The following is a 14,629-nucleotide window of genomic DNA, read 5'->3' as shown; positions in this document are numbered from 1 at the left end:
GGGACACATCAGTCCCCATCCTACTGCCTTTTCCCACCAAATGAAATGAAAATGACTTTACTGTGTTTTGGGTTTTTTCCCCCCAAAAGGGGCAATTTTATATGCTCATTGTAGAAAATTCCAAAGTATAGAAAGATTAAATAACTTTCCTTTGGATAGCTACATGTAGAGAAATCAAAAGACAGGCAATGTCACATGAATGGGAACTTATCGATATGTGATCTATTATACAAAACATGGGTGCATAAACATCTGTCTATGAAGGAGGATCTAGGTGTTCATTTTAATAGTTGTAGCATATTCTACAGCAGCAGAATATGATTTGATGACTGGCTATCACCAAGACAGCCATTAGGGGCTGGGGTTGTGGCTCAGCGGTAGAGCACTTGCCTAGCACATGTGAGGCACCACATTAAAAATTAATAAATAAATAAATACAGTTATTATGTCTATCTAAAACTAAAAATATTTCAAAATAATAGCCAATCAGAAAGCATCCCATAGTGTTTTGTATATATTCTAAATCTAACCCTCAAAATAATTCTGCAGAATTAATGTATTACTACCATTTTACAGATGGGACACAGGCAGAAGGGTGGTTAAAGGACTTTTGTCTGAGGTCACACAGCACCACGGGCAAAGCCAGGCTTTGAGTCCCGGTGCCCTGAGCCTATTTGGACCTTTGGTTTACTGGTTTACTCCTCATTTGGTTACTGGAAGTTCTGCTGCAAAGAACATCTTTGTACACCTGTCTGAGAAGTAGGACCGCCATGGCAAAGGCGTGCCATCTGAAGCCCCCGTGCACGCTACCACACTGCCCCTGGTCCCCACATTGTCCCTCGGTCCCCAGGTTCCTCCTGACCATCTTCCCCAGCATTGAGTCCTGTTATCTTTCCAAACTCCGCCTATCTAACAGCGGGGAAAAGAGTCTCTCTTGGGGCATTCCTTTAATTTTTTTATGAGATGCTTTCCGTGGTTTTGAACCCTGCCTTTTCTTTACCGAATTTCACTTTCCTGGCCTCTGCAATTCCTTTTTTATTAACACAGACCTCCAGTTGGGGGAAATGTGTTTGAAACGAAGTGGGCCCTTTCTCCCTCCTCCTGTCCCTCTCAGCCTTTTCTCATCTGTGGTACCAAAGTGACCAGTCACCCATCCCTCCTCCACTGCCAGTTGCTGCCAGTTCAGGCTTGGGCCAGCAGCTGTGGATGGCAGGCTGTGGCCACTGCACAGTCACTCAGGTTGCTAGGATGCCTCTCCCTCCCTCCCACCCCCCACGATACTGTTAGCATCTGCCTGGCAGCCTGGAAGGTGAGGACCTGACCCACATCTTAATCCAAGTCCCAAAGCTCCCCAGGGGAGCTTGGTCCCTGGACCAGCACTGCCCCACGTATGTTCTGAGAAATTCAAACTCTAGTTTCTTGTCCTGTGAATATCCATCCAGCACAAAAATAGGAAGTGCAAGGTTAGGAAATAGACTGGTGACCAAAAGCATTCTGGGACAGAACCTCGGAGAGCCCTTAGTATGTTCGTGGCCTGCGGTGCACAGCCTCTCCCCAGCTCACTCCCCTGACAACTTAGACTCGTGTTCTCTGAGAATGGGGTCCCCCAAACACACCACAGGGAGTTGGGCTTCGTTGCTCTTCATCACCCGCTCCCTATGGGCAATGCCCAGGACAGGAGGGGCCTGCCCTGCTGGAGGGGGGCCTGGTACAGGGCTTTCTGTGACAGCAAAGAAAGAGAAAGAGAATAGTGTGTTCTGAAGAACACCAGCTTTTTAACTAACTGGAAACATGGCTGTTTGGCACACATCATCTTAGCAGTGGTCTCCACCTGGCCAGGCACAGATTATTATCCCCATTCTCCAGGTAGGGAATCTAAGGGTCAGAGTGGACCACATCCCATCCGGCTAGGAAGAGATGGGGATGGGGCCCAAACCCAGGTCTTTTCACTCCAGAGCTCATGGTTTAGCCTTGTGCTGTGCCTTCCTGCCTTGGGATCATTATGAGACAGAAGCCAGAGTTGTCCCCGCCAGCTTGGGAGGGAGCAAGGATAGGCACATGTGCACCCACTGATCCTTCTCCTCCTCCACAAAGGTGCCCCCTTGCGGATGATCAGCTCTCGGAGCCTTTCCCGATCATGGAGAGGCACTTCTACTGGCTTGGGACTGTCCCAGGTCACGCTCAGAGAAGACTCAGCCGCCGGAGATGGCAAATTTCAGACCCTAAGTAAGAGCCAGCTGGGGTGTGTTCAGAAGCCTGGGCCCCTGATGTTACTGCACCCCCGTGTCTGAGGCCCAGAGGCTTCTCTGAGTCTGTGCTCTGGACTCCTTAGGCAGGGCCAGCACCAGGCCAGGTCTTCCAGGCTGTCTGAGGCCTCAGAGGGCCAGAGGGGCTCAGCATGGCTCAAGCATGGCACCGCGGACAGGGCTCCGTCTGCAGAAAGAGTCCTCGCAGGCTCTAAATGCCGGGAAACCTAATAAACAAGGAGAGAGGCGAAGAGCAAAGAAGCAGTTCCATCAGCTTCCTCTCAGCCCTCGCCTCTCACCTGATTCCATGATGCCTCTAGCTCAGGCCTGGAGGCGCCAGGACTCGCCCTTCCTGAGGCCTCGCACTACTTCACAGAGCGGACGGTCTGCGTCCTGCGTGCACGCACGCGTGCCAGCTCTGCACAGACGGCCTAAGCGTTGCCCTAGTCCCAACCCTTTCCTTGGCGCCTTCACATGCAGCAAGGATGTCCTGCCTTCTGCCTTGCATGAGGAGGACCTCAGAGGTCCCACGTGGCCACCAGTTCAGTCATCCAGACCGTGAGAATGTGTTATCCATGCTGGGCGAGGTGGCGAGGTGGCAGAAACCCAGAGCTGCACTTCCAAATTAAAGCATTGTGCCAAATGCTCGGCCCCTTTGAGTTCCAAACCCCAGGGGCACCTGCTCTACCCTAGAGCCAGGCTGAACTTCCAGATAATTCCCATCTACTCCTTCCTGCTCCACAGTTCCGCTCCTGGTGGCCCAAGTGGCTTTGATCAAAATCACAGATGTCTTCCTTTCCATTGCGCCTCCATTCACGCCCTTCAAACTCCACATGCTCCCTTCCTAAGGAGGAGGATGGCGGACACAGTTTTCTACATGCTGGGCACTGTTCTCATTATTCAGGTCTCCTCACAACCATCTTGAGAGGGTTTCTTTTGTTTCCCAATTAAGATATGAGGAAACTGGGGTTTGGAGAGGTTAAGTGGCTCACTTGAGATCACACAGCTGATATGTGATAGAACCAAGGTTTGAACCAGAGGCCATGAGGTTAAACACCATCCTATTTGCCCCCTGGTCCCCTCAGCGAGCAGTCATTAGTCTAGTTCATACTTGCGCTGGTTTCTCAGTGTCACCAATGAAACTCTACCTGCGTCCTTACAGCACAAACAGTCTCACTTGGGGAAACGGAAGCTTAGGTGCACATATTGATCCATGAAGCCTTTTCTATCATTGGGATACTCCCTTCTAGTGGGTGGTCAAGTTCATCTAACCCTTGCCATGGTAGTTTGAATTATAAGAATAATCACCTGAATTCTGCGTTTTGAAAATAGTATGTGCAATTATTATCCCCATTTTACAGGTGGGGAACTGGGGCTCAGATTCCCCAAAATGTCTGTTCCATGTTCTGGCACCTCCTGGGGAGCTGGCATGAGTGCCTCCTCAGGGGGCACAGCCCTGGGAGGAGTTGCCCATCTCTGCCCCTGGCAACTAAGCCTCCGTCCCCATTGGGCTAAGCACTTGGCCAGGCACTAGAACAAGCTGCCTGCTATCTCCTTTAATCCTATGATGACACTGTGACCTAGGTACTATTAGCTCCAATTCACAATCACACTTATAAAGGAAGCCACTGGACCAAGGGCCCCTGGTTAGTCAGTGGGGGAATCAGGACTTTAACCCAGGCCTGGGAGGGAGAGAGCGGGAACCAGGAATGCCCAGGCTCACTGGCTTCCTGCATTGTAGCCATGGAGGAAAACCCCCCTGTGCCCCTCGGCGAGATCCTGTGTCCCAGTCGGGACAAGAGCGCTGCTTCTGAAGGTAAGTGTTCAGCTGGGGCTGGCTCCCCTAATTAAGAGGGTGACCATGACAGGTCCTGGGATCAGAAGGAGGCCTCAGCACCAACACAGGGCTGGAGACTTTATTGATTCTTCAAAAAGTCCTGAGAAAGCAGAAGAGGATTATCCCCAATTTAAAGATGGGGAAACTGAGGCTCGAAGAGGTGAAGTTGGTGACAGAACTAGGCCTGGAGTCAGGCCTCCCAGTTCCAGCTGAGGGGTCCACTGCACCAGCCCACTCTGCCTAGTGTGCTCCAGCAGTGTGCAGGAGTCGGGGGTCAACCCGCTGTCCCCATTTGGTGCATTGATGTGACGCTGTCACAGCTCCCACAAGTGACTTTCCAGAATATGCCAGGTCCACCTGTCGAGGACACGTGGGGGTCAGTTTCTTATATATCCCAGCCTCCTCCTCACCAACTGGCTCAGAGATGTCTTCTTGTGATCAGCTCAGATCCCTCGGGCCTCAGGGATACAGGCAAGCCCCTTCCCCTCTCTGGGCTGCTGAGCAGTTGGACAGGTCACTTATTGCACCTTAGTCTGTCATTCTGTGGCTCTCCAGGTCCCCTGCACAGCCTGCCCACCAATGCTCTTTCCTCCTTGAAGGCCTCAGAAACTCTCTTTGGGTCCAGGTAAGTGGGATTTCCAATGGCGTAATGGTGGCACTGTGCTGCACCCTGTTTTCCTGGGATTGTCCCTGGCTGGGAAGACCAAAGGCAGGGCCAGCCCAACATTGAGATAGAGGGGTCACTGTCTTCCAGGTCTCACCCTGCCTCACAACCCCCACTCAGCCACTGTTAGCTCATCTCCCACATTCCCATGGTCTCTTCCAGTACACATTCCCCTGAGAGGGCTAGCCTAGGACTCTTCCAGTTCTCTTCCAGTACACATGCCCCTGAGAGGGCTAGCCTAGGACTCTTTCTGTTCTCTTCCAGTACACATTCCCCTGAGAGGGCTAGCCTAGGACTCTTCCTGTTCTCTTCCAGTACACATCCCCCTGAGAGGGCTAACCTAAGACTCTTCCTGGTCTCTTCCAGTACATATGCCCCATGGGAGGGTTAACCTAGGATTTTTCTGGTTACTGGGTTGGGCAGGGATACAGTATCAAAAGAGGGTCATAGAAGAACTGGAACCTGTTCTTGTCTTGCTGCTGCTAAATCACGGAGGCCTCTGTTTCCCCAGCTGTCAAGTGAGGAAGGCTGAAGGAGGCCATCTGTTGGATCCTTCTGGCTCTGACTTTCACAGGCTTCTGGGTGGGCCCAGGGCTGGGATGGCCAGGGACACCTGCCTTCACCCACACAGGCTGACTCTCAACAAGTCCAGGCTGCTGACCCGAGCAGCCAAGGGCTTCCTGAGCAAGCCGCTGGTCAAGGCGCCAGAGTCAACCCTGGGGAGCCAGAGTTTCGACTACTTGCCACTGGTGAGTGCCCCCCACCCTGCCTCAGAGCCCCTCTAGCATGCTGGGCACAGGCCCCGCCTGTGAGCCCCCGCCCATCCTTCCCCTCCCCAGAGGGAAGGAGACCTTGTCGTAGAGTTCAGATCCCGAGTTCTGGAACCTATGAGAACATCCCACACAAGAAGCAACAGGACAGAGGAATTAGCATGAGTCCCCTGGTCCTGGTAGAGGGGTGATCTGGGGTGTCGCTAGAGTCCAGTGCTGGCATCACGAAACTCCTGTGCAATCTGCTATTTTCACCCTAAAAATTCACGAGAATTTTGCATTCTACTTACCATCTATGTGTGTCTGTTTTTCAGCACATAAAAATAAGTCTTGAAATGACTCACAAGTGAGTAAAATTAACACCCCAGGGACACGCACTACATTTAGCACATGGCTCTGCAGATGCCCCAGCATGCTGCAGCGGGTGAGGAGCCCAGGTCTGGAGTGGGCTCTCTGGGCCTCTGAGGACTCGGGGAATCACAGGGTGTTCTAAGGAGGAGCTGTTTACACTTTGCTGCCCAGAGCTGTCTCTGCACGCCCTAGTGCACAGGGTCATTTTGAATTCCCGAAAATGCATATATTCACTCAGCAGGCCTTTATGGAGCCAGGCTCATTGGGAGGCCCTGGGGAGACAACCCTGAACTGGACAAATGCAGTCCTGGGACTACTTGGTTGAGAGTCCCGAGGGACCCAGGCGAGAAACCAGACATTCTGGTGGAGGGAAATACAGAGGGCGACACACGCGTAACCCAGGCCTGAGACGGGGCAGTGGCGAGATCAAGCATGACTTCCCAAAAAAGGTAATGGCTGAGCCAAGACCAAAGGATGCGGAGCTATAGCCAAGGACCTAGCGAGGAGAGCTTGCTTGGCAGCCAGAGGGGAGCTAAAGTGGGGGATGAAAGTCCAGGACCAACAGGGATAGGTCATGCCGGACTTTATAAATCATCTTCTGAACTCACTTTAATAGAAGATTGAAAGCATGGAACTGAGCCTTTGCCAAAAAATGCACACCTCTGCCTTTTGAAGATTCCTCCAGGCGCAGGACAGATGAATTGAGGGAGTGGGGAAGAGGAGGGAGGGGCAGCGTAGGGAAGCAGACAGTGCTCTGCAGAGTCATTCAGAGGGTACAGTCCTGTTGGAATTGGAAACTGATCTGTGTGCAGGGACAGAGAGGGATGAGGAGGCCAGAGTCTCCTGGATGGCCAGGACAGTCCCAGTGGCTAAGCTGGGCCCACCCACCCAGATCAAAAGGCAGGTTTGGAGGGAAGATGTTGAGTTGGGCCTGGAGAGTGATCCGTCTGCGGCATCTGTGGGATCCGTGTGGTGTGGCGATGCTCGATCGGCCTGAGCATCCCACATATTCCCCCGGGGCCGCAAGGTAAGGTGGGAGGAGGTGAGCACAGCATGCTGGGAGGGGCTGGGCTTTTGCTTAGCCTGGGCTCCCACTGAGGGGCTTCCCCACACACAGGTGTCTCTGCAGCTGGCCTCCGGAGCCTTTCTGCTCAACCAAGCTTTCTGCGAGGCCATCAACATCCCCATGGAGAAGATCAAGTGGACCTCGCCTTTCAACTGCCACCGAATGTCCCTCACTGCCCGCCAGCCCGAATCTACGGCTCTGAGTCCCCAGCTGTGCACCAGCCCCTCACCTCGACACGCGTCCTGCGACAGTGTCTCCCTGGAACCTCTGGCGGACAGCAGGCTGGGCCTGGAGTCCAAGGTGCTGATGGAGCACTCGGGGAAGCTGTGGGCCACCGTGGTGGGGCTGGCCTGGCTGGAGCACAGCTCCGCCTCCTACTTCATAGAGTGGGAGCTGGTGGCTGCCAAGGCCAATTCGTGGCTGGAGGAACAGGAAGTGCCTGAGGGCCGCACGCGGGGCACGCTCAGGGCCGCGGCCCGCCAGCTCTTCGTGCTCCTGAGGCACTGGGACGAGAACCTGGAGTTCAATATGCTTTGCTATAACCCAAATTATGTGTAGCGGGGGGTGCAGGGGGGAAGGGCCATTGGCACCCAGTGGGGAATTTTTGAAGCTGTAGCCAATATACTGCTTGCTAGAAAGAGCCCTGGACTGGCAGTCAGGAGGCCTGAGTTCAATCCCCAACTTTGCTACCACCTACCTTTGTCAGTACGGGCCAGCCCCTGCCCCCTGTCTGGGCCTCAGTTTCCTCATCTATAAAGTAAGAGGGTGAGATGAGGCATCTGGATTAGATCTTTAAAAATGGTTCAACGCTACTTTCTGTCCAGATACTCAGGCAGTCCTGGGGCGCGCAAGAGAGTACAATTAATCAGAGTCTTCTCTGGAGGAAGGCCATGTGGGCCCAAAGCAGAAACAGCAGCACCCCCTTTTATTTGAGGGGAATGAGAGAAACTCGCGACAACACATAACCAGACCAACAAGTCTGCATCCAGGCATGGAGGGGCCTCCTCCACCAGTTGCATTGTGGGAGAGGCTCTTGTCTCCATGGTGACAGTCTAGGACCCCACTTCCCAGCCAGTTGGAGGAACATCTCTCCCAAGACTGCAAAAGTGTTGCTCGAGGGCCTTTTCTTTGGGTGAAGCTCCCTTTGTACATTGCAGTACTGGCTTGCGGATCATTTGTGACTCCCTGCCTAAGAAGTGTTGGGCAGCACCCAGGCAGACTATCTGTGTAGAGGTCAGTGAAGAAGTTAAGGTGACACTGGAAATAATTTACACACTTTAGGGAGTTGGAGAAAGTGAACTCCATCCACTGTACTGAGGAGCTAGAGAGGCATCTCCAGGCACATTGCATTCTGGGATAGTGGGTCCCTCTCTAACCACACCACACTGTGAGGGAAGGGGGCCTTCTTTGCAAACTGTGCTTGGTTGTAGTGCATTTATTTGGGCATGGCAGTTTGGGCTAGGAGACATGATTTGGGGGGGAAATGATAGGAACTTGAAGGCTCCCCAACCCCAGGCCCACCATGTGCTATTCATGGATTGGTGCTCCCCAGCCTCAGATTCCCTCATGACTGTGTCAATCACAGCTACTCCCACAGATTCCCCAGAATGTGGGTCTCAACCTCACCAAGGAGCCCCATGAACTTGGGACCCCAGGCTGAATTCATACATCCCATAACCCTCCTTTTTCCAAGTTTTAGTCTCTCATCAAATTCCTCACCCAGGATGGTTCCCAGGGGCCTGGGCTGACACCCCACCCTCTGCAGAGAGACCTTAATCAAACTGACCCATGGAAGGCTCTGGCACAAGTCCCAGCCTCAGGAAGACCAGGGGGCGGCCTGTGGTAGAGGTTGGTGGGGGGATCTCCAGCAGATGCCACTGGCGTGAAGCGGGAATAGGCAGGCCCACAGGATGTGCTGTCCTACCCACAGCCAGGCCCCGCCAGCCCTGCCCTGCAGGCTGCAACGTCCCCAGGAGGGACCCTGTCCGCCTTCGGGAAACTTAGAAGTCCCTCCACTGCTCCACTGGCTGGCTCTGCTTCAGCCTCACCCTCTTGGGAGGAAGCCAGTCAGACAGTCCCTGAAACTCGATCTCTGTGACTCCAGGTGGGGCAGGGTGCCAGTCTGGGGTGTGGGCTCAGCATGGGTGCCACCAAGGAGGATAAAGGCTCTAGGTTGTCTTGCTGAAGGCCGAGGAGGGGTGAGGAGAGCCGGGTCACCTCCCCGCACGCCCTCTTTCCTGCCTCCTTAGCTGCCCTAGCTTCAGGGCAAGGCTAGAGGGGGTGGCATCCACTTCCTGTCCCCCCACAAGGGGGACACCTTGACTCGGGTCTCAGCTTTGATTCTGGTTTGGGCTGTGGTTCCCCTTCTCTGGGTGTTGTGGAGCTGTGGGGTTGGGGGGTCTTCCTCCTGCTCTTGATAGTCCAGATTTTCTGACTCCAAGATGCTTCAAGCTTAGTGAACAGGGATTTGCTGTACTTCACGTGGCCTTTAACTAGTGCAGTGTGAACCCTGGGCCTCTTTCCTCCTCTAACATAGCCAGGTTGAACTGGCTGTCCATCTACCCTATCCCACCCCTGCCATGAGCCTAAGTCTGGGTCTCCAGGCCTTGGTGCAGACAATGACCAGGGCTTGGACAGGCCAGTCACTGTCCAGTACAGAACTACTAGGAGATGCCTGGAAAGAATAACCCAGAAATTCAGCAAGGCGATGGGCACACCACCCTCTTCCCCAATGAGCCCCTTAGACCCTGCCCTGCAGTGACAGCCAGAGCGCTTCCACAACACAAGCAAACTGCTGATCTCTGCCACCCCTGGCTCCCCTGCCCAGCGCCACGTGTGCAGAGGAACAAAGCCCCTTGGTTTCAAGTAACCTAAGCACTGCCGGGGACATGTGGACAAGAGTGTTTAAAAGGTCCGCAGTGGTATAGGAGTTGCGCCAGCATCGTCAAGCAGAGGACCAAGGACCAACTTTAAGAAAAGACAAGAACGTCAGGGAACGGAGCCTGCGGAGGAGCTCAGGAGATTGCGAGGGTCCTCTAGCAGGAGAACATTGCCCTGCGATCTGGATTAATCTGTCCGGCTCGTTAAACCAGCCGCTGCTTCCTCGGTCACGCCAAGGGATGAAATACCTGACGTCTGCGTCCAGCCTCCATGCTGCCTTCAGGGGACACGCTGAACCAAGAACTGGGGCGCGTAAGGGTTGGTCCCAACCATCAGAGTGCTGTGTGGCTTTGGGGAGGCCCTGTCTCACCTGTAATGACCCCATGGTGAAGGGCTGGGTCAGATGTGAATAAGCCACCCATGGGAGACCGTTCTGTGGGTGAATGCGTTGGGGAAACACTTCTTCAGGTTAGAATGTTAAGTTCATGTGTGCCATTTGCAATGAGGCGAGCCAGCATGCAGCGCTTCCCAGGGAATTCGGCGGGTCTTGACCCCCCGAGGGTTTTTTGGGCACTGACATTCAAAACATCGTTGTGGAGTGCTTGCTGTATGCCAGGCATATGGGGGTACTGGGCGCATCCCAGGTGCTGGCCCTGTCCCTTTAGAGCTTAGCAAGGAGCATTTGAAGAGTCTCTTCCAGGGACCATTGTCCCAGTCCCAGAGTTCCAGGTGGCTTTGTCTAGATGGATCATGCTCCAACCCGTGACCCTGCAGAGTGTGAGAACAGCCCTAGGCCTCCACTGTCCAAGCACCTGGCACTAACAGCCAGTCCACCGAGCTCGCAGACACACCCTGATGGCCGTAGTGTTGGGCGGCCAAGTGCAAGTCCTGCTGTGGGCCCTCCAGTTCAGGCCAAGCAGGTCCCCAGTGCAGAATCCTGGTCCCGAGGCCCCTCAGCTGAGGAGACCAACTCCAGGTCCAGGAACTCGGGCCCCGTGCCTAGGAAGGCTGATGCCACACCTGTACATAAGCCGCCTAGGTTTCCAGCCCTTGCCTGTTTCCCAGCCAATCCCCAGGTGACAGCAAAATGGACAGCACCACTGTCCCCCCAACCCGTGCTGATAGGAACTCTGGCTGATGAATGGAGGAAGTGGAGCCAAGACAAGCTCCTGGTGGGTTTCCACCTGCTCTTCAGACATCTGCAGAAGCTGGGTTCCTCCTAGTTGTTTCACCTATCAGTAAAGGATTCTGGAAGTTTCCTCTAAACCTTGCTTGCACCCTGTTGATCCCTACCCTTACCTGGGAGCCAAGCTTCCTCCTCTGTTTTCTTCTCTCTTCTTTGTCAGGGACTCCCAAGAAAAAGGAGTGAGGAAAGGGGCCTTCCCTGTCTGGGTGCAGCCTCCCTCCCCCGCCTGGCTGGAACCTGCATGACACCCCAGCATTGGCCATTTGGGGCTCCCAGTGCTGCCTCTCACTACTTGCACATTGTGACATCTCCAGGTGACCCCACACACAAATATGGTCCATATCCTTAGTACCCTGGAAGGGAAAGGGAAGGGATTGCCATGTGGTCATTGCTGTGACTCTGGGAAGAGACCTTTCCCCCCAAGCGGGGACTAGAGAAGTCAGCAACAAAAAAGTGGGTGCATCCCTCAGCTGTGACAGCACCCTCCACATCGCCAGAATAAAAATAGCCAGGGCAGGGGTGTGTGGCATTTTGCAGCTGGATAATCTGAGCTGCCAAGATCTGTCCCCAAGTCTGGGGCTCGGCAGCAGCACCCAGCCAGGTTTCCAACCTCCTGCTATGGAGCACCTCGACCCATGTGCCCAGCCTGCCCCAACCCATTGCCTGTCGCCTCTCAACAGCTCCACCTTTCCAGATACCTGCTGGTGGGATTTCCCGCTCCTGCTGCAGGTCTTCTTGACTCAGGGCCAGCTGTCCTGAGCTTACAGCTGCTTCCAAGGCAAAGTGCCTCGCCTCAATGTGCTGACTGCGGCAACACATCTTATAGTTTCACTATTTGCCCAGGTGGCTTTGGCTCAAGCGGCATGGCCGGTGCTTGGCCCTGTTGGAGCCTCAAGTGCCTATAACATGCTGCCTATCCCTTCGCCTGCTCACCTGCAATGACCCCACAGTGCCTGTGACACCTCTTCCTTTTGAGATCTGCATCACCTTCTTGCCCAGTAGCCAATTACATTGTAGTTGTTGCGAAGGTCCTGGACAAGGGTCCACCATACTTAGAAAATCCTGTCCCACGGTTATGTGTGTATGTTCTTGTACCTGGTGTTACTGTTCTCCTGTAGGCTTTGGACACATAAAAACTATCCATATGGCAAAATTATACATGTACCTTCTCTTTTGTTCTCAAAGCCCATAATCCTTGGCTTTCAAACTAGAGGTTCGGGGGTCTACTTGCCTTGCTTAGTGAATCATCTCTGTCTTGATTCGGTTCCTCCTAAGGTGACCAACTGTCCAAGTTTGCCCAGGATTGAGGGAGGTTGCCAGGATATGGGATTTGGGACTTACTTTCAGTTTTAAAACTAGGACAGTCCCGGACAAACCAGGACAAGTTGGTCATAGTGATTTCCCCAAAAGCAGAACCTGAGACAAGGATTCAGTGTAGGCAGTTTATTTGGGGATCTCAGCCCCCTTAGTGAAGGACGGAAGTAAAGTAGAGACAGGAAGGACACTGACTCAGGGAACGACACTAAGCTAGGTAATGCTGTGGGTGGGGACCCTCCTTCAACCAGGAACGCTAGGACCGGAGTAGAAGCACATCTCAAAGCTCATGGAGTTCCTCGGTGCTTCTGGTCTGCCACCGGTGAGCAGGTTCCTGCACTGAGAGAGCTGCCAGGTGAACGATCCAACAGATCGGAAACATTTCTGTGACGTGCTAAGAGCCCCTAACAGGACTGATGAGAAATGCCAACGAGCTAAGATTTAAAGGGTCAGTGGAAACCCTGCTCCTCAGCACAGCCTGGGGGAGACTCAGCAGGGTCGCTAGCTCACCCTGTGATAGCCAAGCCCTTTGGCTGCCTCTGTCGCTGCTCAAGGCTGCAGGGAGACCCAAAGGCCCCTGATACCTGCCTGACGTATGGGCAGACACCACCTCTGGCTCTGGGGGAAATGTGCTTCTCTCGTCTCGTCCCCACTGTGCCTCCTGTAAAAGCCAGGTGTGTGCGTGTGCGTGCGCCCCTGAGCACAGGTGTGTCTGGATGGCAGCGCAGGGCTCCTCACCCCTCACCCTGGGAAAAACATGCTGAGGAAGCAGGGGCTCAGGCCTCCTGGGTTCTCTCCAGGAAGTCTGAGGGAGAGAACGGGGTGAGCCCAGTGGCTGGGGTCTCTGGGTCTCCTGGGTCCTCTCTCCTATGACAGCCAGTTTGCCCTCCTGGGAAACCTGAGCTCCCCCTGGGCACAGTTAATCTTTATCCTGGTCTGAAAAGGGAGAAAATACCGAGTTGGTCCCCAGCCCAGCTCTGCCAGCTCTCCTGTTCTGCATTGAGACACAGTTGCTCTCGTTCTTTCTGAACACTGCCCAGGATTTGCCAGTCCTGAATCCGTCCCGGAAGCATCCAGAGTACCCACACCCAAAGTTCATCTGCCCCAGATTCAGGGCGCTGAAGGAAGAAGGGGCACGCGTCCTCCATGATACACCGACATGGCATCTAGGGTGACACCTGCTGGGAAGGGTCCTTCCCTAACCTGGGGGAGGAGATACCTAGGATGGTGACCCTCCCCACCTCCTGAACCCCAGTCAGATGGCTGCAGGACTACTTCAGCCATCCTGAGCTGAACTATTCTCAGGGACCTAGATCCTCCAGATGGCAGATATGGGCCCTCCCAGGCGCTGACCCAATCCCTGTGTGCCCTGCATTGGGGGCTTCAGATTCTGGGGCAGAATTCAGATTCCAGGACAGAAAAGCAGGAGCTATTTCCATGGACTCCACTGGCATTCAAGAGCACAGTGCGGCTCTGCCTCTCCAGCAGAGGGCGCTGTGGGTGTGCTCTGCCTTCCCCTGCAGCGTGGCTCACAGCAGAACCAGGAGCGCAAGAAAGGAGGGAAGCTCTGGGAGCTATTCCTGTCCCCTGCCAACAGTCTCCCTGCTAAAAACAGGTGCTTCATGATGGCCAGGAAGCCCACTGAAAGGCTGTCACATATTCAGCGTGTGTCCAGACATCAGGCTGGCTCCACCTATGTCTAGAAAAAAGAGGGTGACCATTTGGTCCTTCCCTGCTTGGCTCATCCCTGCTCCTCCTCCTCTCCACCACATGTGCACACACCCCAAAACATCATGCAAAGCCCCCTTCTTTCAGGAAGACTTCCAGACCTCCTCTACGCAGCAACGTCTTGTGGCATACTTTGCTAATGCACACATGTGTGGTCTGCCTCCCCAGTACACCAGGCGCCCCCGACTGCGCTTGAAGGTCTTCTCCAAAGCAGGTCGCACCCCCATCAGACTGGAGGTTCTCCAGGGGCAGAGATCTTATCTCCTCCATCAGACAGGGGTTTTCCCAATAGGGCTCTGCCTTCTCCATTTGCGCTCTCGGAGGCAGCCTTTCTGTCCGCAGTGATCAGTCTGGGGACAGTCCTTTTCCCACCCTTCTGCAGGGGTACCTGAGAAGACCCCAGGTGCCATGAGTTTTGCATACCAGGTGAGAGAGAGATGAGATTGGCTCCAGCAAAAGATGGCCAGCCAGCCTGGAGAAGAAGAGAAAGGGTGCAGAAGAGACTCATAAGGCAATGAAGACCCAGCTCCCTTCCCTGCACCACTCCTTGCTTGGCAGGTCTCCCTCCATTTGCCCTGTCACCTTGT

The 14,629-nt window shown here is 54.2% G+C and overlaps 1 protein-coding gene across 6 annotated transcripts in view; it reads left to right on the top strand.

The window, feature by feature from the left end:
• Vwa5b1 (von Willebrand factor A domain containing 5B1) overlaps positions 1-12,112 on the top strand; it is a 57,224-nt gene extending 45,112 nt beyond the window's left edge. For 3 of the 6 annotated variants that reach the window (XM_047528449.1, XM_047528440.1, XM_047528478.1), the window contains 5 exons: positions 2,095-2,226; positions 3,988-4,062; positions 4,639-4,708; positions 5,379-5,496; positions 6,986-12,112. In XM_047528449.1, coding sequence (XP_047384405.1) covers positions 2,095-2,226; positions 3,988-4,062; positions 4,639-4,708; positions 5,379-5,496; positions 6,986-7,492 — 902 coding nt within the window. In that variant the 3' untranslated portion in view covers positions 7,493-12,112. Of the gene's footprint in view, positions 1-2,094; positions 2,227-3,987; positions 4,063-4,638; positions 4,709-5,378; positions 5,497-6,109; positions 6,318-6,680; positions 6,896-6,985 lie in introns of all 6 variants that reach the window. The other 3 variants (XR_007105405.1, XM_047528469.1, XM_047528459.1) reach the window with 3 other exon arrangements.
• Positions 12,113-14,629: the final 2,517 nt, after the last annotated feature.

This window comes from Sciurus carolinensis, chromosome 1 (assembly GCF_902686445.1).
Source record: "Sciurus carolinensis chromosome 1, mSciCar1.2, whole genome shotgun sequence".
NCBI lineage: Eukaryota > Metazoa > Chordata > Mammalia > Rodentia > Sciuridae > Sciurus > Sciurus carolinensis.
The sequence above is the reverse complement of the archived record's forward strand: the minus strand, read 5'-3'. Positions and strand labels throughout refer to the sequence as shown.